Here is a 27,757-nt window from a genome sequence, read left to right as displayed (position 1 = left end):
TTGCTTCAGTATTTACTACAGAAAAGGATATTAGCGATTGTAGGGATGACTTACAGCGGACTGAAAAGCTTGAGGACGTAGATATTGAGAAAGAGGATGTGCTGGAATTTTTGGAAAGCATCAAGCTGGATAAGTCACCGGGACCAGACGAGATGTACCCCAGGCTACTATGGGAGGCGAGGGAGGAGATTGCTGAGCCTCTGGTGATGATCTTTGCATCATCAATGTGGACAAGAGAGGTTCCAGAGGATTGGAGGGTTGCAGATGTTGTTCCCTTATTCAAGAAAGGGCATAGAGATAGCCCAGGAAATTATAGACCAGTGAGTCTTACTTCAGTGGTTGGTAAGATGATGGAGAAGATCCTGAGAGGCAGGATTTATGAACATTTGGATCGGCATAATATGATTAGGAATAGTCAGCATGGCTTTGTGAAAGGCAGGTCGTGCCTTACGAGCCTGATTGAATTTCTTGAGGATGTGACTAAACACATTGGTGAAGGTAGAGCAGTAGATGTAATGTAAATGGATTTCAGCAAGGCATTTGATAAGGTACCCCATGCAAGGCTTATTGAGAAAGTAAGGAGGCATGGGATCCAAGGGGACATTGCTTTGTGGATCCAGAACTGGCTTGCCCATGGAAGGCAAAGAGTGGTTGTAGACGGGTCATATTCTGCATGGAGGTCAGTGACCGGTGGTGTGCTTCAGGGATCTGTTCTGGGACCTCTACTCTTCATGATTTTTATAAATGACCTGGATGAGGAAGTGGACGGATAGGTTAGAAACATAGAAAACCTACAGCACAATACAGGCCCTTCGGCCCACAAAGCTGTGCCGAACATGTCCTTACATGAGAAATTACCTAGGGTTACCCATAGCGCTCTATTTTTCTGAGCTCCGTATACCTGTCCAAGAGTCTCTTAAAAGACCCTATCGTATCCACCTCCACCACTGTCGCCGGCAGCCCATTCCACGCACTCACCACTCTCTGCGTAAAAAACTTACCCCGATATCTCCTCTGTACCTACTTCCAAGCACCTTAAAACTGTGCCCTCTCGTGCTAGCCATTTCAGCCCTGGGAAAAAGCCTCTGACTATCCACATGGTTAATGCCTGTCATCTTATACAGGGTTAGTAAATTTGCTGAAGACACAAAGGTTGGGGGTGTTGTGGATGGTGTGGAGGGCTGTCAGAGGTTACAGCGGGACATTGATAGGATGCAAAACTGGGCTGAGCAGTGGCAGATGGAGTTCAACCCAGATCAGTATGAGGTGGTTCATTTTGGTAGGTCAAATATGATGGCAGAATATAGTATTAATGATAAGAGTCTTGGCAGCGTGGAGGGTCAGAGGGATCTGGGGTCCGAGTCCATAGGATGCTCAAAGTAGCTGCGCAGGTTGACTCTGTGGTTAAGAACGCATACGGTGCATTGGCCTTCACCAATCATGGGATTGAGTTTAAGGGCCGAGAGGTAATGTTGCAGCTATATAGGACCCTAGTCAGACCCCACTTGGAGTACTGTGCTCAGTTTTGGTCGCCTCACTACAGGAAGGATGTGGAAGCCATAGAAAGGATGCAGAGGAGATTTACAAAGATGTTGCCTGGATTGGGAAGCGTGCCTTATGAGAAAAGGTTGATTGAACTCAGCCTTTTCTCCTTGGAGTGACGGAGGATGAGAGGTGACCTGATAGAGGTGTACAAGATGATGAGAGGCAATGATCATGTGGATAGTCAGAGACTTCTCCCCAAGGCTGAAATGGCTAGCACGAGAGAGCACAGTTTTAAGGTGCTTGGAAGAAGGTATAGAGGAGATGTCAGGGGTAAGTTTTCTTATGCAGAGAGTGGTGAGAGCGTGGAATGGGCTGCCGGTGACGGTGGTGGAGGTGGAAATGATAGGAGACTCCTGGACAGGTACATGGAGCTTAGAAAAATAGAGGGCTATGGGTAACCCTAGGTAAGGATATGTTCAGCATAGCTTTGTGGACCGAAGGGCCTTTATTGTGCTGGCTGTAGGTTTTCTATTTTTCTGTGTTCTAATTTCCTACAGATTTATCAGGCATGATTTTCCTTTGAGGAAACCATGCTGACTACGGCCATATTTTATTATGTGCCTGCAAGTATCCTGAGACTTCATCCTTCATCACAGACTCCAACATCTTCTCAACCACTGAGGTCAGACTAACTGACCCATAGTTTCCTTTCTTCTGCCTCTCTCCTTGAGGAGAGAGTAATATTTGCAATTTTCCAGTCTTCTGGAACCATTTACAGAATCTAGTGATTCTTGAAAGATCATCACAAATCCCTCCAAGACCTCTTTCAGAACTCTGGGGTGTACATCATCTGGTCCAGGCGACTTATCTACCTTTATGCCTTTCATTTACCCAAGAACCTTCTTTGTAGCTATGGTAACTTCACACACTTCATGCCCCCCTGACACTGGAACTTCCACCATACTGCTAGTGTCTTCCACAGTGAAGACTGATGCAAAATACTTATTCAGTTCAACCACCATTTTGTTGTCCCCTATTACTACCGCTCCAGCATCGTTTTCCAGCAGTCTGATATCCACTTTCGCCTCTCTTTTACACTTTATGGATCTGAAGAAACCTTTGGTATCCTCTTTATTATTACTGGCTAGCTTACTTTTGTATTCCATCTTTACCTTCTTTATAACTTTTTTTGGTTGCCTTCCATTGGTTTTTAAAAGCTTCCCAATCCTCTAACTTCCTACTAATTTTTGCTCTGTTTTATGTCCTCTCTTTGGCTTTTATGTTGGCTTTGACTTCTCCTGTTAGCCACGGTTGTTTATCTTCTCCTTTGACTAGGGAGGGGTTGAATAGGTTAGAACTTTATTCCCTAGAGTGTAGGAGAATGAGGGGAGATTTGATAGAGGTATACACAATTATGAGGGGTATGGATATCATAAATGCAATCAGGCTTTTTCCACTGATGTTACAGGGAACGTAATGGGAACTTCTTCACTCACAAGGTGGTATGAGCGCCGACCGAGCTGAGAGCACAAATGATGGATGCGGGTTCAATGTCAACGTTTAAGAGAAAGAATCTACCATAAGACAAAGGAGCAGAATTAGGCCATTCAACCCATTTATCCACCTTCACCTTAAATACACCGAACGACTTGGCCTCCACGGCTACTTGTAGTAATGAGTCCCACAGGTTCATCACCTTCTGGATAAAGAAGATGGTGAATCTGGCTAGGAAGTTACCAGTCAGGGTTGAACTCAACATAGGACTGCCTTAGGAACTCCAGCTCAGGATTTACTCCCGAAGACTTTCCTATGAAAGGGTGTAGCTGCATGGTAGTGAGGTTTGAGATCAGAGGTCTCCTTCTCCTCAGTGAGATGCCAACCACAGCTGATGTACCCCATCTGTCCAAAGCAACTAGTTTTAAGGCACCAGTAATCTGCCTTTGCCCTTCTCCTGTCAGTAGAAATGGTTCATCCAGGCTTAGTATCCAAGCCATACATGAAGGTCAGGAATTGGACTTGGTTGTCAGAGGCTATTGGCATGCCAGCAGGTGTGGCCTGGAGGATGAGCCAATTTCTTGCCGATTTTGCTGACTGAAGCATTGTGGGAGATTGAAACTTTGAGACATCAGATGGTGTACAATGTTGTCGAAAGAAAGCCCCTACACTCGAGTGATATCTCTATCCCTCTCTCAATGGTGAACGAGAGTCTGTTGGTCCTCAAGGTAGGGAACTTGGACAAGCGGCGCAGCAGATTGCAACATCAAAACAGTGAGCTGTTGGCCTCCCCTTTCGTTGTTGCAGGAGTGATATCTCTCTCTCCCTCGGTTGTGAGAGAGAGAGCTTGCCTGAAATGATGAAGTGTTGGGTTGGACAGTTGTTTTTGATGATAAAGAACAGACCATGGGCGTGGTAAAAGTCTCAAAGTCTCTCGAAAGTCCCATCATCTCACGCAGACGGTGAACCTCCAGCGCCACAAACTTGCCGATGCAGCATCCTGGAGGCGTCTGACCACAGTCTGACTCCGAGTACGTCCAAAAACTCTGAACCTCCAACCAGCTCTCTGACACTGAGCACCCAGCACCATCTCTGCTGAGCACTTCGACCCCGGCCCCGGCAACAGGCAAAGCCGAGGATTTGGGGCCTTCCCCTCCGGAGATTCTCGATCGCACAGTAGCAGCGGCAGCGAAGCGGGCATTTCAGAAATTTCTCCAGGTGTTCCTCCGTGCTTCTCACGGCTGTCTCCATCAAATCAGGATTCTGCACGGCCCCCTAGTTAACACATACGATATCATTTGAAACGGCTGCGCGCGCTGCGTCGCATCGCCATCTTCTCCTCCCTCCTCCTCTTTAATGAGATATTCATTAAAATCTAAGACAGTAGCACAATCCATATTTTGACAGGGATGAAGATAGCTAGACTGTGCACATCTATACTCATTTCATTCTACAGATGTGCAGTAGAGAGCATCCTAATAAGCTGCATCACTGTATGGTATGGAAACTGCACTGCTGCAGCCTGGAGTGCTCTACAATGGGTAGTTAAAACTGCTCAACGCATCACCGACACCAACCTACCCGCCATCAAGGACATATATACAGAAAGGTGCCTGGAAAGGGCCAGTAATATCATGAAGGATCCAATCCACCTATCTTATACTGTTTGACCCACTCACATCAGAGAATAGCATCCACACCAAGACTACCAGATTCAAAAACACTTCCACCCACTGACCCACCTCTCCACACCCACAACCGCCACTGCTTTATCACTTCTCGTCAGTCACCTTGTGTACAGACACTACTGTGCCTAGCATCACTTCATGGACATATAATCAATCTATGTATATGTTATTTTTGCTTTTATATTTATTACGTTTATTATTATGTTCTTTATCTTATTGTGCTACATCGGATCCAGAGTACCGATTATTTCATTGTCCTTTACACTTACGTACTGCGAATGACATTAAACCATCTTGAGTTACACCAATTCAAAGAAATGAGCTTGATCATAGGTGTGATGAAATATTGCAGGATGTTTGAAACCTGAAAGAACAGAAACAGGTCAGGCAATGTGTGGGGAAGGGAGAAGGGGCGAAGAGTGGGAATGTGTCTGGAGAGTGGAGGCCGAAAGTGTTGTTGCCGGAAGATAACAGAGAAACTCGAGCAGGCGACGTCAAAGCGCTGGATGGGATCACAGCCAGCGTACGCGATGACGTAAGCGCGTTGGAGTACGCACGGTGTTCGACGGTTGGAGTTACGGCCTTTAATCACTTCACATTGAGCCCAAAGCGGCGGCGTTAAAACAAACAAAACCATTGTTTTGTTCAGTGTCGGGTAAAACGCCTAGCGAAGACAATGCCGAACTTCTGCGCGGCGCCCAACTGCAGCAGGAAGAGCACCAACTGCCCGGAGATCCCTTTCTTCAGGTTCCCCAAAGACCCCGCGAGGTGAGCGCGGTGGGTTGGGAGGGTGGTGTCTGCCTTGTTTCTGGAATGTTCCGCTGCCGCGGCTGAGTGGAGAAAAGATGGGGAAGGTTGACGAAAGGCTGTGGTGTTTCTCCAGTTCGACTGTTGATCTTAGAGCCTGAGCTCGCCTCCGATTTCTTTACCTCCGCCCGCAGGCCTGAGTCCAAGGAGAGAGGTGCGCATGCGCAGTGCTGTCTCTCTTTCGCCGCCTGTTCCGCTAACTCTGCCTGACGCTGTCCCACTTATATGCCCGTGCCGTTCTCCAACCACTTTTATGCCCGTGCCATTTTCTAACCATGCCCCTGCCCCTATATTGCCTGTTGCCATTCAGGCAAATATCAGGGGGATGTCAGAGGTAAGTTTTTCGCACACAGATAATTGGGTGTGTGGAATGCACTGTCAGCGACAGTGATAGAGGTGGATACAATAGGGTCTTTTAAGAGACTTAGGTACATGGAGCTTAGAAAAATAGAGGGCTATGTGGTAGGGAAATTCTAGGCAGTTTCTAGAGTAGGTTACATAGTCGGCACAGCTTTTGGGCCGAAGGCCCTGTAATGTGTTGTAGATTCCTATGATTCCAACCCATTTCCGCTCCTGTACCCCATGCCTTACTTGGTCACCCCATCCCTTCTCGTGTCTGCTCCCCCCTCTGCCCTGTCACCACGTCTTCCATTTCCTTGCACATTCCTGCACTTTCATGTCATTTTTTAAGGTATAGAGGGAGGGTATTTAATCCACTGGCTCTCCCATGGCTGTTTTTTTCATAAGTTGCAACAATCCATTTAGGTTCATTAGAATCATAGAACACTTCAGCATATAAACAGGCCATTCAGCCCATCTGGTCCATGCCAAACTTTTTCTGCCTAGTCCCATTGACCTGCACCCGGACTGTAGCCCTCCATTCCAGGTACCTAACCAAACTTCTCTTAAGTGCTGTAATCAAACCCACTTCCACAGACAGCTTGTTCCACAGCCACATCACCCTCTGTGTGAAAAAGATCCTCCTCTGGTTCCCTTTAAATATTTCAGCCTTAACCCTAGTTCTAGTCTCACCCAAACTCAGTGGTAAAAAGCCTGCTTGTTCAGAAGTTCAAAGTACATATGTCACCATATACAATGTTGAGATTCATTTCCTTGTGGGCACACTCAGTAAATCCATAATAGAATAATAACTATAGTACAACCAATGAAAAACCTCAACAACTTAGGCGTTCAACCAGTTTGCTAAACACAATAAACTGTGCAAATCCACAAATAATAACTATTGAGAACACAAGATGAGGAGTCATTGAAAGTGACTCCATAAGCTGTGGGAACATTTCAATGATGGGGCAAGTGAAGTTGTCCCTTTTGGTTTAAAAGCCGCATGGGTGAGGGGTAATAACTGTTCTTGAACGTGGTGGTGTGAGTCCTGAGGCACCCGCACCTTTTTCCCAATGGCACCAGCTAGACAAGAGCATCAGAATCGTGTTTATTATCACCACCATGTGACATGAAATTTGTTAACTTAGCAGCAGCAGTTCAATGCAATATGATAGAGAAGAAATAAAATAATAGTAATAAATAATTACAGTATACTTATTGAATAGATTAAAAATTGTGCAAAAACAGAAATACTATATATTATAAATGTGAGGTAGTGTCCAAGGTGGAACCAACTAAATTTACAACCCTGGGCAGCTTCTTTCGGTCCCCTCCCCCACCCCGACATACCAGACAGTAATGTAGCCTGTCAGAATGATATGTGTTCCTTCGTCTTGCCCTTCCGGAAGTCCATAATCAGCTCTTTCATCTTACTGATGTTGAGTGCCAGTTTGTTGCTGCAACACCACTCCACTAGTTGGCATATCACTCCTGTACGCCCTCTCACCATCTGAGATTCTACCAACAATTGTTGTGTCGTCAGCAAATTTATAGATGGTATTTGAGCTACGCGTAGCCACGCAGTCATGTGTATATCGAGAGTAGAGCAGTGGGCTAAGCACACACCCCTGAGGTGCACCAGTGAGCAGTGTTGATTGTCAGCGAGGAGGAGATGTTATCACCAATCTGCACGGATTGTGGTCTTCCGGTTAGGAAGTCGAGGATCCAATTGCAGAAGGAGGTACAGAGGCCCAGGTTCTGCAACTCCTCAATCAGGATTGTGCAAATGATGGTATTAAATGCTGAGCTATAATCAATGAACAGCATCCTGACATAGATGTTTGTGTTGTCCAGGTGGTCTAAAGCCATCGAAGAGCCATTGAGATTGCATCTGCCGTTGACCAGTTGCGGAGATAGGCAAATTGTATTGGGTCCAGGTCCTTGTTGAGGCAGCAGTTCATTCTAGTCATGACCAAACTCTCAGCATTTCATCACTGAAGCTCACATTATTCTTCTTAGGCACTGGTATAATTGTTGCCTTTTTGAAGCAGGTGGGAACTTCCACCCTTAGCCGTGAGAGGTTGAAAATGTCCTTGAATACTCCCGCCAGTTGCTTGGTTCAGGTTTTCAGAGCCTTACCAGGTACTCCATCGGGACCTCTGCCTTGCTATGGTTCACTCTCTTTAAAGATAGCCTAACATTCGCTCTGAGACAGAGATCACAGGTTCATCAGGTGTTTCAGGGATCTTCAGAGCTGTAGTTGTATTCTCCCTTTCAAAGTGTGCCAGGCAATGAGGTCTAAAAATGCCATAACCCTTAGAATTACCTGCCTCTCATTATCTTGGTCCATGGGATAAACACAAGCTGGGCCTGATCAACACTGGCTGGGATACCTGGGTGAAGGTGTCTGACGATTAAAGACCCGAAACACGTAATGACCCCAGGTTGCATTACTGATGATGTGTCCCAGTGCACACCCAGTTCATTAAGCCACATGGTGTCAGACCAGGTTAATGAAAGGCATCTATCAGATTAAAGTGACTCCAATTTGCCAAATGCTTTCTTTACGACCCTATCATTCTTTCCCTTCTTCAGAGGCCCATGATCTCTGCTGTGAATGTGGAAATGACCCATTATGCCAACTCTTTTGATATTTCTTTTAAGTTTTTTTTGGCTTCTAAATGTTTTTCCAAAGCAGATGGAAATCTCTTACTAGCTCTTCTTTCAGTTAGTCCTGACGAAGGGTCTCGGCCTGAAACGTCGACTGTACCTCTTGCTGTAGATGCTGCCTGGCCTGCTGCGTTCATCAGCAACTTTTATGTGTGTTGCTGGAAATTGTTTCCAGTTTGTGGGGATAAGAGTATTTGTATATTTAAAAAAATGGAATGAAAATTCATCCATAATTTGTCACTGACCTTCTATGAGAGCAACTGTACATAGAGTAAAGATGGCTTGCAGAGATATGAGAAAAATGCAGGAAGCCACCCATTGGAGAACATATTCTCCAACAGGTGATCAGTTGGATCCTGGATTTCCTCACTTGAAGACCCCAGTCAGTTCGATTGGCAACAACATCTCCATAATCTATCAGCTTAGGTGCACCACAAATCCCCTGCTCTACTCACTTTATACTTATGACTGTGTGGCTAAATACAGCTACAAAACCAAATTTCAAATTTGCTGATGACACTACTGTTGTAGACTGAATCAAAGGTGATGAATCAGCATCTAGGAATGAGATTGAAAATCTGGCTGAGTACCTCTTACTCAGTGTCAGCAAGACCAAGGAACTGATCTCAAGGACTTAGGAGAAGGAAACCAGAGGTCCATAAGCCAATCCTATCAGAAGTGGAGAGGGTTGGCAAGTTTAAATTCCCATGTGTTATTATTTCTGAGGACCTATCCTGGGCCCAGCACATGTGCAGTTATGAAGAAAGTACTTCCTTAGGAGTTTGTGGAGATTCAGCATGACATCTAAAACTTTGACAAAATTTCTATAGATGGGTAGCGAAGAGTATATTGACTGCATCACAACCAGGTATGAAACACCAATACCTTTGAATTGACAATCCAACAAAAGGTAGTGGATACAGTCCAGCCCATCACGGGCAAAGCCCTCCCATCAATTCATTCATTTTCTAGGATTCTGCATCTCATGTTCTCGATGTTAGTTACATTTTAAAATCTTTATTTCTTTTGTATTCGCACAGTTCGTTGTCTTTTACACACTGGTTGAATGCCCTAGTTAGGCAGATTTTCATAGATTCTGTTTTGGTTATTTTTCTGTAGGTTTATTGAGTATGCACACAAGAGAATGGATCTCATGGTTGTATATGATGATGTAAATGTACTTTGATAATAAAGTTTACTTTGAGCTTTGAACTTTATACTGGATCACTTTTGGAGTTGATAAACAGCCAAGCAAGAAATCTGGGATTTGGTAATATGGAAGTGGGTTGGTTGATGCCTTTTTTTTTGGTGAGGGATAAGGAGGGGTTGGAAAAGGTAATAACTTCTTCCTTGGAGAACAGAAAGTTTAGAGGTTACCTGTTTAAAGTTTCATAGGTGGTGAGAGTCTTCGGTAAGCTAGGTGAGGGAAAATTGTTCCCTGTGATATGTGGATCATAAGTTGGAATCATTGAACAAGGATGTGGAAGGGTATAATTTTATCAGCATTGGACATACTGTTGAAGGAAGCAAGAGGAGAAATTGTTGGGGCGAAAACAAATAGCTTGAGGAACTCAAGCACAAAAGGTATTGAGGCTTCAGCAAGAAGAGATGGAGGCTAAGGTGAGATTTCTATTAAGTTCTCTTCCTTTCTTTTTTATTGCACAGGTAGAGCAGCAGAATTGGAACCCAGGCCATTGGTATGCTTCTCCTATACAAAGTGTGAAGTCAGGGAAACCTCCAGTATTCCTGATGACCACACCTGTGACAAGTGCATCCAGCTGCTGTGTTGGGAACTGCAGCTGGATGATTTGGGAGACAGGTTGACTTCCAAGAGTTACATGGAAGCAATTACTCCCAGATTGCAGGATGCAGATAACTGGGTGACTATCAGGAGAGGGAAAGAAAATAAGCAGTAGTGCAAGGTAACTCTGTGGGCGTTCCTCTCAAACATCAGTTGGGTACTGTTGGGGGAGACTACATAGCGGGGAACAGCCACAGCATTCAGGTCTCTGGTATTGAGTCTGGTTTTATGGTTCAGAAGGGATGAGGGAGAAGAGGCGAGCAGTAGTGTTAAGGTATTTGCTAGTTAGGGGGACAAACAGGAGATTCAGTGGATGAGGACGAGACTCCAAGATGGTATGCTGCCTCCCAAGTGCTAGGGTGAGATCATGCCAATAGAATTCTTAAGGGGACAGGTAAGCAGAGTTCATGGTCCATGTCAGTACCAATGACATGGGTAGGAAGTGTGATGAGGTCCTGCAAAGAGAGTTCAGGGAATTAGGTGCTAAGTTAAAGTGATCTCAGGATTGTTACCCTTGGTACTTGCCAATGAGGCCAGAAATAGGAAGATAATGCAGTTTAATATGTGGCAAAGGAAATGGTGCAGGAGGAAGGGCTTCAGATTTTTGGTTCTTATGGGCTCCCTTCCAAGGTAGGTGGGACTTGTACAAACTGGATGGTTTGCACCTGAAATGAAGGGGAGGTGCCAATATCCTTACGGAAAGCTTTTCTCATGCTGCACAATGGCAGGCTAGTAAACTAGAGTTGTTGGGGTGGGAACCAGAGTGGCAGGTCAGCAAGTGAAGTGGCTGGAGAAAATAAATGTTAAGTTTACATGCAAAGACAAACTGAAAGGCTGAGCATGGTGCGATTGATATTTTGGGTTGCATATAATTCACCGCAGAGTATTGTAGGTAATGCAGATGAACTTAGAGCATGGATAAGCGCATAGATTTATGATGTTGTAGCCATTAATAAAACTTGGTTGCAGGAAGGACAGGACTGGCAGCTCAATGTTCCATGGAGAAGCCAGAGAATGGTAGTAGTTGGTTACCTCTCTAACTGGAGGTCTGTGACTCTAGTAGTGTGCTGTAGGAATCGGTGTTGGGTCTGTTATTGTTTATCGTCTACATCAGGAGTTCCCAACCGTTTTTTGCCATGGACCACTGCCATTAACCAAGGTTGGGAACTCCTGATCTATATTAATGATTTAGATGATATTGTGGTAAACTGGATCAGCAAATTTACAGATGACACCAAGATTGTGAGCATTGTCAACAGCAAGGAAGGATATCAAAGCTGCAGCTTGATCTGGACCAGCTGGGAAAATAGGCTGAAAAATGGCAGAGGACATTTAATGTAGACAAATACGAAGTGTTGCACTTTGACAGGACAAGCTAAGGGTAGGACTGATACATTAAATGGTATGGCACTGAGATGTGCAGTAGAACGGGGACCTGGAATACAGATCCATAATTCTTTGAAGTTGGCGTCACAGGTGGTTGGGGTTGGAAAGAGAGGTTTGAGGATTGTGTGTGTACGCTCCTCTGCAGACTGCTGAGATCTGCTTGTTCTTCCAATAACAAGCATGCAACATTAATTTGCGGGACATGTCACTCAGGGACTTGGGTTATATATTTTGTGACTGTATGTTAACTTGCTATCTTGTATGTGCTATATGCGCCTTGTGCTGTATATGACTTGTTGATACTGTGTTTCGCATTTTGGCCCTGGAGGAACGCTGTTTTGTTTGACTGTATTCATGTATGACTAAATGACAATCAAACTTTAACTAAAGTGTGGCACATTAGTCTTCGTAAATCAGAACCTTGTGTACCGGGTTTGGTATGATATGTTTAGGTCACCATAACTACAGAAAAGATGATCAATAAGTTTTGAAAAAATGTGGGGGAAAATATTACAGAGATGTTGTCTGGCCTTGAGGACCTGAGTTAAAGGGAAAAGTTAAACAGGTTAGGACTTTATTCCCTTTAACACAGGAGAATGAAGGGAGACCTTATAGAGCCATACAAAATTGAGGGGTATAGATAGGCTTTATACATGTTGTGGGTTTCCCCTGAGGATAGGGTGGACTAGAGCTGATGAAAGGTTAAATATTTAGGAGGAACTTAAATATTAATGAACTGTATTAGCTTATTGATTAGGACAGTTGAGTATACGAGTGAGGAAGTCATGTTGCAGCTATTTCAAATTTTGGGGTTAGGCTAGAAAAACTTGTTGTTCTGGTCACCCTGTTACAGAAAGGATGTGGAGACCTTGGAAAGTGTTCAGAAGAGTTTACTAGAGTTCTGCCTGGATTAGAGAGTATGACCTTTCTGGAGAGTTTGGTTAAATATGAGTAGGTTTCTCTGTAGGGTCAGAAGCTGAGGGGAGACTTGTTAAAAATAAGAGACATTAATAGAGTAGACAGTTTTTTTTCTCTCTGGATAGAAGTATCAAGTATAGAGGACGTGCATTTAAGGCAAGAGGAGATAAAAATAGGTTTGCATTTAGAACCCATTTCCAGGGGGTAGTAGTGAAAGCAGATCTGATAGCGACATTTAGAGGCTATTTGATAGATACATGAATATGCAATGAATGAAGGAATATGAATATGCAGACAGAGGAGAGTTTAGTGGTGTTTGGCATGGACATGTAGGCCAGAAGGTCAATTCCTGTGCTGTACTTTTCAGTATTATATCTTTAAGGACCTGAAAAAATACTGAAGCAAATTTTATTAATGTTTAGCAATATTAAGAGTTTTGATCAGAATCATTCCTTTTTTATATTAAACAGTTGAACTTGCCCTTTCACAGGCTGATATGGACTTTCTGTTATCAAATATTTGAATAAACGTGATTCTTTATCAAAACCACAAAATCAGGAAACTTCATTCCTCCAGCTAATTGCCACCTACTCAACATTTCGTGAATTTGTCTTGTGCTGTTTTTTTTTCCCACTCTGACTATTCTCAACCCAGCCTGTTCTATTCTCTCCTCTCCTGGGTAAATTAGCCAACCACCTGGCTATGCTTTCTTGTGCTTCCATGCCTCCTCCCCCTTCAATAGGTTCAATTTAATTTTAGAGAAATGTATACAATATACATACTGAAATTCTTTTTCTTCGCAAACAGAGGAGTACCCCAAAGAATGAATAAGTTAAATGTTAGAACCCTGTAGACCCCTCCCCAGCTACTCCCTCCCACGCATAAGCAGCAGCAAAGTGACGCACCTCCCCTACAAGCAAAAAAAATCTGCACCCTCCAAGCGCACAAGCATGCTGCCAAAACATCAGTAAAGGCACAGATTTGCAGTACCCTAAAGACTACTTGTTCACCCAGTAATTCGACATACCACAGCCTCTCTCTCTCTCTCTCCCCCCCCCCCATACATCCTGATTCATTCACACCTTACTTTCTCTCATTTTAAATATTTTCCGAAGTATGAACTGAGGCCAAGTAAGGAGTGATCCTCAAGAAATTTACTTTAAAGTTTGGGTTTAATTCACTTCCTGCTTACTGCACCACTTGGGTAATATTCCTTCTTTAGGCAAAATCCAGAATATCATGGAGCACCACTGACCTGGGTTCAATTTCACTGTTATCTATAAGGAGTTTGTATGTTCTTCCCATGACTACATGGATTTCCAACGGATGCTCTGGTTTCCTGCCACATTGCAAAGACGTACGGATTAGTAGATAATTGCTCACATAGGTGTAATTGGGTGGTTGGAGGGCCTGAGACTGTGCTGTATTCCTGAGAAAGAAATCTCGTCTTCAAAGCTGAGAAAGCAGTGGGAAGGGTTCAATAGTAACTTTTAACACATGAAATTTGTAAAACATACATGAAGAGGAGTATTTTTTTTGCAGATATGGGTAAGAGTTACTACTTTGGGAGTCCCTTAGATCAATGATGACTTGCTTCCACTCAAACGTTTTTTGTTCAAAGCTATATGGGAATGATGAGACCGATGTGGGAATTACAGGGATCTCACAGTTGAGGCAAGGCAAGACAGACCGGGCAGTTAGTTAGTTTGTGAGGTTAAGCTGTCCTTCCGTAGCCGATGCAAAGTTTCTATGGGCTTCTGATGCATGGCCTTGATTTTCAACACTACCTCCAATGTTCCTTCTCCACTTTGATACCTGGGAACTGCTGGCTCACAACCACACAAAGTTCAAAGTAAATTTTATTATCAAAGTACATGTGTCACCATACACAACCTTGATATTCATTTTCTTGAGGGCATATTCAGTGCATCTATAGAATAATGGAATCAATGAAAGACCATTAATCTAGGGCATTCAGCCAGCATGCAGAAGACAATAAACTGTGCAAAGAATAAATAAATATCGAGAACATGAGATGAAGAGTCCTTGAAAGTGAGTCTATAGGTTGTGGGAACAGTTCAGTGTTGGGGCAAGTGAAGTTGAGTGAAGTTATCCCCTTTGGTTCAAGAGCCTGATGGTTAAGGGATATCAGTGAGGATGTTGCATTTCCAGGAAATTACGAGCTCAGTCTGTTGCTTGATTTGTCTGGAAATCTCTTTCTGATCTTCTGTGTTAGAGCTGAGAACAGCATCTGTTTCAGGAGTCACTTTGTGAGCGATCCCTGCTGAAAGCAGAAAGTGGGGGTGGGGAGGGAATGATGTGCAGGCCCAGGGCCATCAAACATTTCTCATACGTTAAGCCTATCTTAGATAATGGGCCTAAAATGGTTTGCAATATCCTAAGAGAGGTCTGACCAATCTCTTATAAAGCCTCAGCATTACATCCTTGCTTTAATATTCTACTCCTCTCAAAATGAATGCCATGTTGAATCATTCACTGAAACTTGTGAAAGAACATTCTAACAAAGTTAGCATTAGTTGTTCATTGGAATTGTCCTTGACTCGAGTGTCAGTATACTTCAGATCATTAGAAGGGAGTCTCATTGTGGAGTTGCATAGAGGCTATACTGGTCAAGTATGGATAATCATAAACCAGTATTTTTATGTAAATTTGGTACAACTTCAAGAGAAACAATCTGGAATCTTAACCACCATTGTACTTTGCAAAGACTGAATACAGGTACTTGCAGCTTGCACAGTCTATTACCTGTCAAGAGACAAGGTGATCAATGTTAGTCAATACTTGAATTACCCAGTGTTTGCTGAGTCCTGTCACAGATTAAAGATTTTTAAAATTTAAGTTTAGTTTTATGTCATATGTACATCAAAACACACAGTGAAATGCATTGTCTTTGCATCAACAATCAACATAGCCTGAGGATGTGCTGGGGGCAGCCGGCAAGCGTTACCACGCTTCCGGCACCAACATACCATGCCCACAACTCACTAACCTTAACCATATATCTTTAGAATGTGGGAGGAAACTAGAGCACCCAGAGGAACCCCACACAGCCACAGGAAGAACATACAGACTCCTTACAGACAAAGGCAGGAATCAAACCCCAATTGGCTCTTGTCTGTTACAACTAATTGCTCACTTACTAATTCTTTACTTTTGAGATTTTGTGTCTTGGCTGAGGGAGCTAATTTCCCAATTTATGCCTGCTGCTTTTATGTTACAGTGGAGAGTTGTCCCTTAGCTTATGTTCATCTGGCTTCAGTCTGTGCTTACATTTGTCAGTATTGATCATTCTGGGAGACTCCTTTGATTAGTTGTTAACAAGCTCCTTGCTTATTTTAACATTCTCAGAGCATTTTACGAGACCATTAACCACCTCCTGAGTAGTCACTTCAAGGAGTTGCTTAAGACTATACACCAATTTCTTATATTCTGAAGTACTTTGCATATGAAAAAGTGTTCCCCAAGATTTCCAGCATCTGTATAATTTCTTGTGTCTATGATTTGCTGTTCCACTGTGAAATCTCTTTAAGATATGTATATCCTGAAGGCATTTAATCCTTCTCTTCTTTGGGAGTTCAATGAGACCCTCTCTCGCTACTCCCCTCTGTGGCCTCTGCTGTTACCTGACTCTTTGCACTTATTAGTTGGCAGCTTGTACTCTTCTTCCCCCCCCCCCCCCCTTATTCTGGCTTCTTCCCCTTCCAGTTCTGATAAAGGGTCTTGGACCAGAACATCACCTCTGCATAGATGCTGCCAGTCTGCTGAGTGAATTCCTCTGGCACCTTGTGTCTTATAATCTGTGATGATTGCTTCAACCCGCTGAATACCACTGTCTCCCACACACCATTCTTCATTGAGGGCTCCTGGAGCATCACATCAAACACTCATATCCCTTTGCTTGGGCAGACCTCTAGTGCAAGCTGCTTTACATTAAATTGATTGTGCAGACATGATACATCAGCATATAAAATTATCTGGTGTAATACAAAATATTGATGAACAGAGCATTAATTATGGTGTTATACCAGTCCACAACTTTTAAGTGTCTCGGCCTGAAACGTCGACTGCACCGCTTGCTAGAGATGCTGCCTGGCTACTGCGTTCACCAGCAACTTTGATGTGTGTTGCTTGAATTTCCAGCATCTGCAGAATTCCTGTTGTTCACAACTTTTAAGTATCAATTCTGCAACTTCAATAATAATTTATTTTATACTTGAAGTTCTGTTTCTGTCAGTTCAGGATTGTTGAAGGGTCTCAGCCCGAAACGTCGACCGTTGACTGTTTACCGTTTGCCATAGATGCTGCCAGGCCTGCTGAGTTCCTCCAGCACTATGTGTTTTGCTTTGCATTTCCGGCATCTGTAGATTTTCTCTTTTATCTGAGTGTGTCTGTGAATCCTCTGAACACGAGATTCTGCAGATGTTGTAAATCCAGAGCAGGTCAGGTACCATCTAAGGAGGGGAATAAACACTCGATGTTTATTCCCTGTTGACATTGCAGCTGTTCGCAAAATAGCGCTCTGTTTCGGTGAGTTGCAATTGAATGTACATTTGTTGGCGCGTAATCGTGGCGGATTGTGGTCTATCGGAGGACCGACCAGACCTCCCAGCCAGCATCTAGCGGGCGACGCGGCGATAGGAAAGACGCCCGTGCTTGCTTCAGAATCCTGTTCCCCGTTTTGGGGAGGTAAAGCTAGAAGGGGGTGGGGGTGGAGGAGGATAATAATTTAAAATAAAACATGCCGAATTTCTGCGCGGCCCCGAATTGCAGCCGGGGCAGCACTAATTACCCGGACCTACCTTTCTTCAGGTTCCCCAGGGATCCCAAAAGGTGAGAAATGAGACTTGCTTTGGTTTCATCCAAGGCACCCAGCTCCCGGAAAGGTCATGACCTGGTGCAGGGAGGGTGCACGCAGTGGGGGGAAGCTGCGGATTTCGAGCTCAGTAAGCGGGGATGGCGACTGCTTTTCGGGCCTGTGTTTCCACTTTCCGACGCTAGGCCTCGCCGTCCAAGGCGGACGGGATCGAAGAACGCATGCGCAGAGGCGACCACCCATTTCCCTCAGTCCCTCGTCATTCAACCCATCAAAGTAAAATGCAGCAAATTTTGCTGATACTGGAAGTAGACTATTAAAACAGTATATATTTGCAACGAGAAATGCTGATCATTTTGGGGCAGTATTTTTATTTTCACATATTTTTGTGAATTAGATGAAATACTTTCCTCTGCCTGGATGAATGAAGCTCATCAAGTTTAAAACCATCCAGGACAAACAATCCACTTCATCAGCATCCTGTTTAGCTAAAATATTAGAGTAACCCAAACATAATGCTGGAGGAACTCTGCAGGTCAGTCAGAAAAGGAATAAAAAAAGTCAATGTTTCAGTCTGAGACCCTTCATCAGGACTCCTTTCACTTCAGCCCATTGTAACTACAGTGCAAACAGCCTAAAAATACACTGCTGTTACACTTTGACAACATCTGCCAAATCAGCAAACCCTACCATCTAGAGATACTAGCCCAGCAGCCCCATTGAAACTGCAAGACCTGTGACTTGCACATCCTGACATGGAAATTTCTTGTTGTGGTTTAAATCCTGTCACTCCCTACCTAACAAAACTGTGGGAGGCCTTTGCCAGTATGCTGAAGTAGTTTGAGAAAATGGTGTGCAGCTATTCTTAAGACCATTTGATAATGGGCAATAAATCCTCGCCTTAATCTTCAAAAGGTGGTATTTCAGAAAAGTGGCATCTCTCATTAAAGACCCCCATCACCCCAGGTCATGCCCTCTTCTGATTGCTATTTTCAAGGAGGTGGTACAGAAACTTGAAGACAAACCCAACATTTTTGGAACAGCTTCTTCCTCACAGCCACCAGATTTCTGAATGGACAATGTACCTCAGTTTTTCTTTTGCTCTTTTCTTGCGTTACTTATTTAAAGAAGAAGAAGAAAGCCCTTAACTCCGAGTGGAGTCATCGGGGCGCCGTCATGACAGTTTTTTTTAGCAGGCTTTCTTAGTTTTACGAGGCCAAGTTGCTAGCTCGACACTCAACCCAGCACGGATGGAAAGCGTGCAAGGGAGCCGGCTGGATTCGAACTCGGGAGCCTTTGCTCCGAAGTCCAGCGCTGATGCCACTACACCACCAGCCAGCACTACTTATTTAATTGTTATGTTTATTTATTTAGTTTTGTGATTTGTAGTTGTTTTTTATTATGTATTGCAGTGCATGACTGCTACAAAACAACAAATTTCACAATATATGCATGTGATATTAAATCTGATTCTTGAGACTAACATCCTGTAATGAATAAATTCTGCCATTAAGAAAGGATATTTAAGTTGCTGGGTTTTCCAAGATACTCTCCACCTAAGGGGTGCATTCCATCTGTTGTGATGCAGGAATTTTGGTATAAGTTTTAATTTATTTTTAAGGATCTGAACCGCAGTGGCAGAGCCAGAATTTATTACCATTCTCTTAATTGCCCGTGTATACATCAAAACAAGAGTTGTCTGTATTAAATTCTGCATGTGCAATGAATGTTGGTCAAGATATCAAGGATAGCTCCCGTTGTATTCACTCATGCAGCAAGCTCTCTTCCTCCAACCAAGTGAGCAAACAGCACTTCGAGCTCTATAGCTTGCCCTCAGTTCCACATTTACCATGTACAGTACAAGAATCTGAAATGGACCTGGACCCACAACCTTCTGACATTGAGATGGTATTATAAACCACTGAGTTACACCTGATGAGGTCGTTCAAGTCCAAATTCTCTATACTGTGGGAATTACTCTCTCCGCTTTCCCTATAGAATCTTCATCCTTAATGCACAATGTATATTAACATTTGAACTGTTATGAATTTTCCCTGACATTTCCATTGACATTTCTGTGTTCTAAGCTCTGTGGGCATGCAATGCTATGTGTGTCAACACATCCTTGGATATGTTGGTTGTTAAGGCAAATGAACTGTTTTGATGCATATGTGATAAATAAATCTGAATGAACATGGTGCATTGTCATGCAAATCCTGGACACAATTGAAAAGGGTCCTTTTCTTTGGGATAATGCTGTTCCATTGATTGGGGTTGGCATCTTGAAAGTATTGCAATTTACTTTAATGTCATATTTGTGGCTGGAGAACATGTTGGCCAATGCTTTGTGTACTAAAGTGAATTCACTGATCCCAGTTAAGTAGTACTGTGACCTCTTGAGTTGTGTATGATGTTCTCTGGTGGCTGTTGGGGCTAATCCAGGATACACACATTCTGGTGCAGTGTAGGCAAGAATAAGTGGTGGATGTGGTTAGTGGTTTGTCTTGGTTGTTCAGTCTGTCCTTTTGCAGCTGTTTATTCTCATGTAGCACAGCTCCCCCTTGAACAGATCTGCTCCAGGTATATCTATTGTGTGCAATGTCTTCCCAGTTTTTTGATGTTAAGTTGAATTTCTTCAGACTGATTTTGATTCTATCTTTGAATGTTTCTTTTGTCTACCACGGGCTTGCTGACCTTGCTTCAACTGGGAGTAAAGGATCTGTTTGGGGAGATGTGAGTTAGGTATCTGGATGACATGACCTATTCATCAGAGTTAGTGCTGCTTTATCACCAGAGATGCTGTTTGTGTTGACCTCCTCCAGTTCACTCCTCCAGGTGTTAGTGCACCTTCCGGCTGGTCCTCAAATCTTTCTTTGGTGGTATTACTCCAGGGCCTTTAGGTGCCTGGTGAAGGTGGTCCATGATTGAATTCCATGCAGTAATTTAGGAAGGAAGACTGCTCTATAGACCAAAAGTTTTGTTTGGAGCTGTCTGTTACAAAGAATCTCAGACTGGCATTGATCGATTAAAGCTTCCTTGCTCGGAGGGCAACGTAGTCTCTCTGAAGTTCAATTAGGCTATTGCATTTAGGCTGCTGGAGGCAATGGGGCATGCTCCACCTGTCAATGAGCGGGGAAGCAGTTGAAGCTTCTTCACTAAAAATATTTAAGATACAATTAGATAGATTTTTACATAGTGAGGGAATTAAGGATTATGGGGAAAAGGCAGGTAGATGGAGCTGAGTTTACGGACAGATCAGCCATGATCTTATTGAATGGCGGGGCAGGCTCGATGGGCTACATGGCCTACTCCTGCTTCTATTTCTTATGTTCTTGTGTCATCTTGCATTTCATTCACACAATTGCTGCTTCCTTTTCTCCCTTTCTACCCCTACCCATGATCTATTTGAGTTTGTTGGTAGATATCCATATATCATCGGTGTATGTGGGAATGTGCTGGTAAGCAAGGAGACAGATGGAGGGAAAGGATTGATCCTGTTCTCCAAGATGGTGTTCAATCCTAATAGAAGCCAGTAGTAGAAACCTGGGTTTGCTTACTGCCTTTAGGATAGGAAGATGTTCCAAGATGCTCATGATTTCCAAAAGTGGGTTACATATTCATCCTTGTTTGGACTTTTCATGTAAGGTCATTGGTAATGGATGGATTTTAAAGTAGGGGGCATGATTTGGACACCTTTCAGAGATAACAGGCTGAACAAATTCTCAGATCTTTACTTGTAAGCTCAAAATCAGAGAGTTACACAGCATTACTTGGAAAGCAGAGAAACGAGGGGTGACCTTATAGAAATGTTTAGAAATGCGAGGCATAGATAACGTGGACAATAGTATCCTTTACCCTCCAAGGTGGGAGAGACCAAACAAGTGAGCATAGATTTAGGGTGAGGAGAAAGATTTTTAAAGGGATCTTTTCACACAGAGGTTGGTGATTATATGGAATGAGCTTCCAGAGAAAGTGGATTGAAGCAGGTACAAAGTATCATTTAAGAAATACATAGATAAGTACATGGAATAGCAAAGGCTTGGAGGTATATGGGCCAAAGCAAGAAATCATGATTGGCTGGGTGGGTACTGTGATCAGCATGGATTGGTAGGGCAGAAGGACCTGTATCTGTGTTGTACTGCTCTTTATAGTTGTTTCAGTCTATCCTGGGAGCAGTATATATCGCTTTCCATAATTATAAGGTTTTCCAGTCAATAATAAAGCTAATCTATAATTAGATTTTAACTAATAATAATCTGAATTCTAGAGCTATAGGCTTGCACCTTTTCACATGTACAGGGACACTCCTTGAAACAATTCCGTTTGCTAAATTTGAGAAAAGGAAATGCTTTTGATGTGGTTATTTAGTATGAATAATTTAAAATTTGAGAGCTGTCAGATGTTGGGTAATATGAAATGTTGCTCTTGTTTGATGTAGGTGTCAGAAATGGGTGGAGAACTGTCGGAGAGCAGATTTAGAAAACCGTTCTGCTGAGCAGCTTCACAAACAATACAGGCTGTGTGCGAGACATTTTGAAGAATCTCTAATATGCACAAATGTAAGTTGGAATTTGTACTTTGAGCTTTTGAAAATTGCCACAGATATTTGGATTTAATTGTGCAGACCTAACAAAGATACCCAAGACTTGATGTTCTAATTTTATCATGTTTGTGTATCGTCTTCTGATCCATCAGTGGGAATGATTAAGTTTACAGAAATTTAGGAGAGCAGATTATTGGGAAGATATATTCTCATACTTTGTTCTGTTTTACAGTTGACACAGAAATGCAAATAGAATATCATAATGCAATTCATCGCATTCTGCTTGTGCCTTTGGGTTACCTAATAATAAAAGAAACTATTGATTACTATTAATTTCTCTGATGGCGATGACCACTAACTTTCGTAGTAATCTATACTCTCAGTTTTGGACAGAATCAAGTAAACCAAAAGTGACCTGAGTTAGCAGGGAAAGAAAATGGAGAGTCAGAAAGGATGCACAGCATTCTTCCTCGTTATTTCAGGAAGTAGAAAAAAGCACTAGTTATCATAGGAAAATGGTCAGCAGTGAGCTGTTCGGCCCTTCTGGTCTGTTCCATCATTCAATATGATCATAGTGATTCTTACTCTTAAAGCTATTCGGCCCGTCTTGCCTGCTCCACCATTCAATACTGTCATAGTGATTCTTTATCTCAATCCTAAAGATCATCTCTCCCTCTTTTATGCCTAGCAATCAATCTGTCTCCTTGAATGTGGTAGGAAATACTACAACGTCACCATCTTTGAAAGAAGAAATTCCTCCTCTTCAGTCTTAAATGGCCTACCTGATATCCTAAAACTGTGATCCTCATTTCTGGACCCTCTGCCCTCTCCCCCCCCCCCCCCCCCAGCTGTGGGAAGTATCCTCCATTCAAGCTTGTCAAGACTTGTCAGAATTTTGTATCCTTCAGTGAGATTTTGTCTTTTTTTTCGTATGTCAGTGATTTGGATGAAGGAATTGATGGCTATATGGCCAAGTTTGCAGACGATGCAAAGATGGGTGAAGGGGCAGGTAGGGTTGAGGAGGCAAGGTGTAGGACTTAGACAGATTGGGGCAATGGACAAAGAAGAGGCAGATAGAATATAATGTAGGGAAGTGCATGGCTTTGCACTTTGGTGGAAAGAATAAAGGTGTGTAATATTTTCTAAATGAAAAAAATTCAGAAATCAGAGGTGCAGAGCGACTTGGAGGTCCTCGTGAAGGATTCCCTAAACATTAACTTGCAGGTTGAGTCAGTGGTGAGGAAGGCAAATGCAATGTTAGCATTCATTTTAAGAGGAGTAGAATACAAAAGCAAGGATGTAATGCTGAGGCTTTATAAGGCATTGGTCAGACTGCATTTGGAGTATTGTGAGCAGTTTTTGGCTCCTTATCTAAGAAGTTATGTGGTAACATTGGAGGGGGTGCAGAGGAGGTTCAGAAGAATAACCTCGGGAATAAAAAGGTTAACATGTGCGAATGTTTGTTAGCTCTGGGCCTGTACTCACTGGAATTTAGAAGAATGGTTGGGGGAGGGGAGGGATCTCATTGAAACGTATGGAATATTGAAAGATCTGTATAAGGTGGATGTGGAGAGGATGTTTCCTATAGTGGGGGAGTCTTGGATTAGGGGAAAGCCTTAAAATTGAGGGACATCCATTTAGAACAGAGATGAGGAAAAAATTATTTAACTAAAGGGTGGTGAATCTGCAGAATTCATTGTTACAGATGGCTGTAGTCATGGCTATATTTAAAGTAACACACTCAAAACATGAAGAACTCAGCAGGCCAGGCAGCATCTGTGGAAAAGAGTATAGTCAACCTTTGGTCCCCACCTGGCACTCAGCTCTCACCTGTGGCTCCCCGTAGCTGTTTGCATGCGACAGCGGCCACACCCCTGGCAACGGCTTCGACAAGCCGGCTAAACCAGGTGAGGGTAGCCGACGGGTCTCAAACCCTCGGTGAGATAGGGAGTTGTCTATCCCAGCATGTGAAGACAGACTCCGGCGGATTGAGCGGACGAGACCAATGGAAGGTCCAACAGTCAAGAAGGCGGTCTCTGCAAGCGTCGTGGAACGTGTAGAGCAGGACAAGACACAGAAGACGTCCTGGTCATCCACTGCACCTAGTCCCATCTCCAGCCGTCTCTACTCTGTCTTGCCACTGGACCCAGATGGGAAGTGGGAAGAGCGAGTGAGGCTGACGCTGCGCAACTCTCCCTCACTTAAATCCAAATCACGTGCTAGTCTCAACACCATCATTATGGTGTCGAGGTCCTCATCGACGTCAACGATGGACGAACAACATAGTCAACTGAAGGGATTCTGCACGAAATGTCGACTAAACTCTTTTTCCATAGATGCTGCCTGCCTGCCTTCTGAGTTTCTCCAGCATTTTGTGTGTGTTACTTGGATTTCCAGCATCTGCTGATTTTTTCTTATTGGTTATATTTAAAACAGATTGACAGGTTCTTGATTAATCAGGCAACCAAAGGTTGTAGGACGAGGTCAAGATAATGGGCTTTTGGTGGATACTACATCAGCCATCATGGAATAGCAGAGCAGACTAGATGGGCTGAATGGCCTAATTAAACAAAATTAAATCTGGTGATTACAGGCCCAGTAGGCCCAATGTCAGACAAGTGAACAACCTTGTACTGTATTCAATCACTCTTTTAGGTTATTAAACCAACACTGCATGCAGTTCTCCAGGTTGGCCTCACTCTGGCTCTACATAATTGTAGCAGTTATCCTTCCTCCATTTATCACCTTAAATGCTTACTGCTCCTGAACATTTACTTTCAATGACTGATGGGTGGAGATAGCCAGGTCCTTTTGTCCATCAACATTTTTCTATCTAAATAGTATGACACAAATAATATGCCTCTGTGCTTTTCTTACCATTGGATAATTGGGCTACTGTATATGCCTACTTACTTGTTTAACTTGTCTGTGGTCCTAGGGATTTGTGTGATGCTATTACAGTAACTTTGGAGTTCAGTGCTGATGTCTGTAAGATGTTTGTACATCCTTCTCCTCAGCCTGTGGATTTCTTCTCGATGCTGCATTTCCTCCCACAGTCCAGAGATATGTTGGTTAGTAGGTTAATTGGTCATTTAAATTGCCCTGAGATTAGGCTAGGGTTAAAATAGGTAGGTTGCTCATTGGACTAGGAGGGCCTATTCCTTGTCTTGAACCCCATTTGCATCCTTTGAACTTCCATTTCCATCCAGTTCTGTGTCACTGGAAAATTTAAAGAATTACATTCTATTCCCTCATCCAGATTGCTGATAAATATTGTGAATGGTTGAGGCCAAGTCACTGATGGCTATGCTGCTTAACAGGTTATCACTGCCACTTCTAAACAAAAAAGACCCTTTTATTCCTACTGTTTCCTATCTGCCAATGATTGTCTTTCAATCCATACCAGTATGTTTCCTTCAGTGCTTTAATTTTGACCGGTAACATCATGAACTTTTAAAGATCTGAAAATCCAAATACACCACGTTCATTGATTCTCTTATCTATTATCATCTCAAAAGTTAAAACATAGGTTTGTTTGTTCGTTCCAATTCCCTTTCATAAATACACATCAACAATTTTTTAAAATATGCTGTGGTCATAGGCATTAGCTGTTTCCCTTTTTGTTCAATTTGGGTTGACTGGTTTGTACTTCCCTGATTTTTCTCTAATTACTGTGATTACATTTGTTACACTTTATCTACAGAAATTTTGAAAATGACAGTCCATACAATTAGTATTTCTGTGGTTACTTTTAGTACTTTAGGATGCTGGTATCAAGTCCTACAATTACTAGTAATTTTTCTATCCATACTGACCTCTTAGACTTTTGATTTGGATTTGATATGACCACTCGATGTTTCAGGAAGACAAAATAATTCCAGATAGTCATAGACTCGTGCCAAGCTATTATTCTGTGTAGTCCCATCAACCTGCACCCAGCTGTACCTCTCCCATCCATGTGTCTATCTTAAATTCACTTAAATGTTAAAATTGAACCTATATGCCGTCAACACACATAAAAATTGCTGGTGAACACAGCAGGCCTGGCAGCGTCTATAGGAAGAGGTACAGTCAATGTTTCGGGCCGAGATCCTTCGTCAGGACTAACTGAAAGAAAAGATACTTTATACTTTATTGTTGCCAAACAATTGATACTAGAACATACAATCATCACAGCGATATTTGATTCTGCACTTCCCGCTCCCTGGATTACAGGGAGAGATTATAGTAAGAGATTTGAAAGTGGGAGGGGGAAGGGGAAGATCCGAAATGATAGGAGAAGACAGGAGGGGGAGGGATGGAGCAAAGAGCTGGAGGGTTGATTGGCAAAAGGGATATGAGAGGATCATGGGACGGGAGGCCTAGGGAGAAAGGGGGAGGGGGAAGCCCAGAGGATGGGCAAGGGGTATAGTGAGAGGGACAGAGGGAGAAAAAGGAGAGAGAGAGAGAGAAAAAATATATATCATAACAACAAATAAATAACAGATGGGGTACGAAGGGGAGCATTAATGGAAGTTAGAGAAGTCAATGTTCATGCCATCAGGTTGGAGGCTACCCAGACGGAATATAAGGTGTTCCTCCAACCTGAGTGTGGCTTCATCTTGACAGTAGAGGAGGCCGTGGATAGACATATCAGAATGGGAATGGGACGTGGAATTAAAACGTGTGGCCATTGAGAGATCCTGCTTTCTCTGGCGGACAGGGCATAGGTGTTCAGCAAAACGGTCTCCCAGCCTGCGTCAGGTCTCGCCAATATATAGAAGGCTGCATTGGGAGCACGGGATGCAGTATATCACCCCAGCCGACTCACAGGTGAAGTGTCGCCCATTTCACGCACATCTGTTCTCACCCCATCCTCCCACTACTCCAAGAGGAATAGGGTTCCCCTTGTCCTCACCTACCACCCCACTAGCCTCCGGGTCCACCATATTCTCCGTAACTTCCGCTACCTCCAACGGGATCTCACCACTAAGCACATCCCCCCCCCCCCCGCTTTCAGCAGGGATTGCTCCCTACATGATTCCCTTGTCCATTTGTCCCCCCCATCTCTCCCCACTGATCTCCCTCCTGGCACTTATCCTTGTAAGCGGAACAAGTGCTACACATGCCCTTACACTTCCTCCCTTACCACCATTCAGGGCCCGAGACAGTCCTTCCAGGTGAGGCGACACTTCACCTGTGAGTTGGCTGGGCTGATGTACTGCGTCCGATGCAGCCTTCTATATATTGGCGAGACCCGATGCAGGCTGAGAGACCGCTTCGCTGAACACCTACGCTCTGTCCGCCAGAGAAAGCAGGATCTCCCAGTGGCCACACATTTTAATTCCACGTCCCATTCCCATTCTGATATGTCTATCCACGGCCTCCTCTACTGTCAAGATGAAGCAACACTGAGGTTGGAGGAACAACACCTTATATTCCGTCTGGGTAGCCTCCAACTTGATGGCATGGCCATTGACTTCTCCAACTTCTGTTAATGCCCCTCCTCCCCTTTGTACCCCATCTGTTATTTATTTATTTATTCATTATTATATATTTTTTTCTCTCTCCTTTTTCTCCCTCTGTCCCTCTCACTATACTCCTTGCCCATCCTCTGGGCTTCCCCCCACCCCCCCATTTCTTTCTCTCTAGGCTTCCCGTCCCATGATCCTCTCGTATCCCTTTTGCCAATCACCTGTCCAGCTCTTGGCTTCATCTCTCATGTTTGCTATATACCATAATTTCCATTAGCATCTCACTCCACACTCTCACCACCTTCTGAGTGAAGAAGTTCCCCTCATGTTCTCCTT

At 43.4% G+C, this 27,757-nt stretch overlaps 1 protein-coding gene across 2 annotated transcripts in view; it reads left to right on the top strand.

Moving 5' to 3' along the window:
- The first annotated feature begins 5,192 nt into the window (after positions 1-5,192).
- Positions 5,193-27,757, top strand: part of LOC140199997 (52 kDa repressor of the inhibitor of the protein kinase-like) — a 34,767-nt gene continuing 12,202 nt past the window's right edge. The window contains exons 1-2 of one of the 2 annotated variants that reach the window (XM_072262588.1): positions 5,193-5,435; positions 21,864-21,984. In XM_072262588.1, coding sequence (XP_072118689.1) covers positions 5,344-5,435; positions 21,864-21,984 — 213 coding nt within the window. In that variant the 5' untranslated portion in view covers positions 5,193-5,343. Of the gene's footprint in view, positions 5,436-17,318; positions 17,443-21,863; positions 21,985-27,757 lie in introns of those variants that run through there. The other variant, XM_072262589.1, reaches the window with a different exon arrangement.

The sequence above is a fragment of the Mobula birostris genome, chromosome 7 (genome assembly GCF_030028105.1).
Source record: "Mobula birostris isolate sMobBir1 chromosome 7, sMobBir1.hap1, whole genome shotgun sequence".
In the NCBI taxonomy this organism is placed as follows: domain Eukaryota; kingdom Metazoa; phylum Chordata; class Chondrichthyes; order Myliobatiformes; family Myliobatidae; genus Mobula; species Mobula birostris.
Note: the sequence above shows the minus strand (reverse complement) of the source record. Positions and strands in the feature narration are given on the sequence as shown.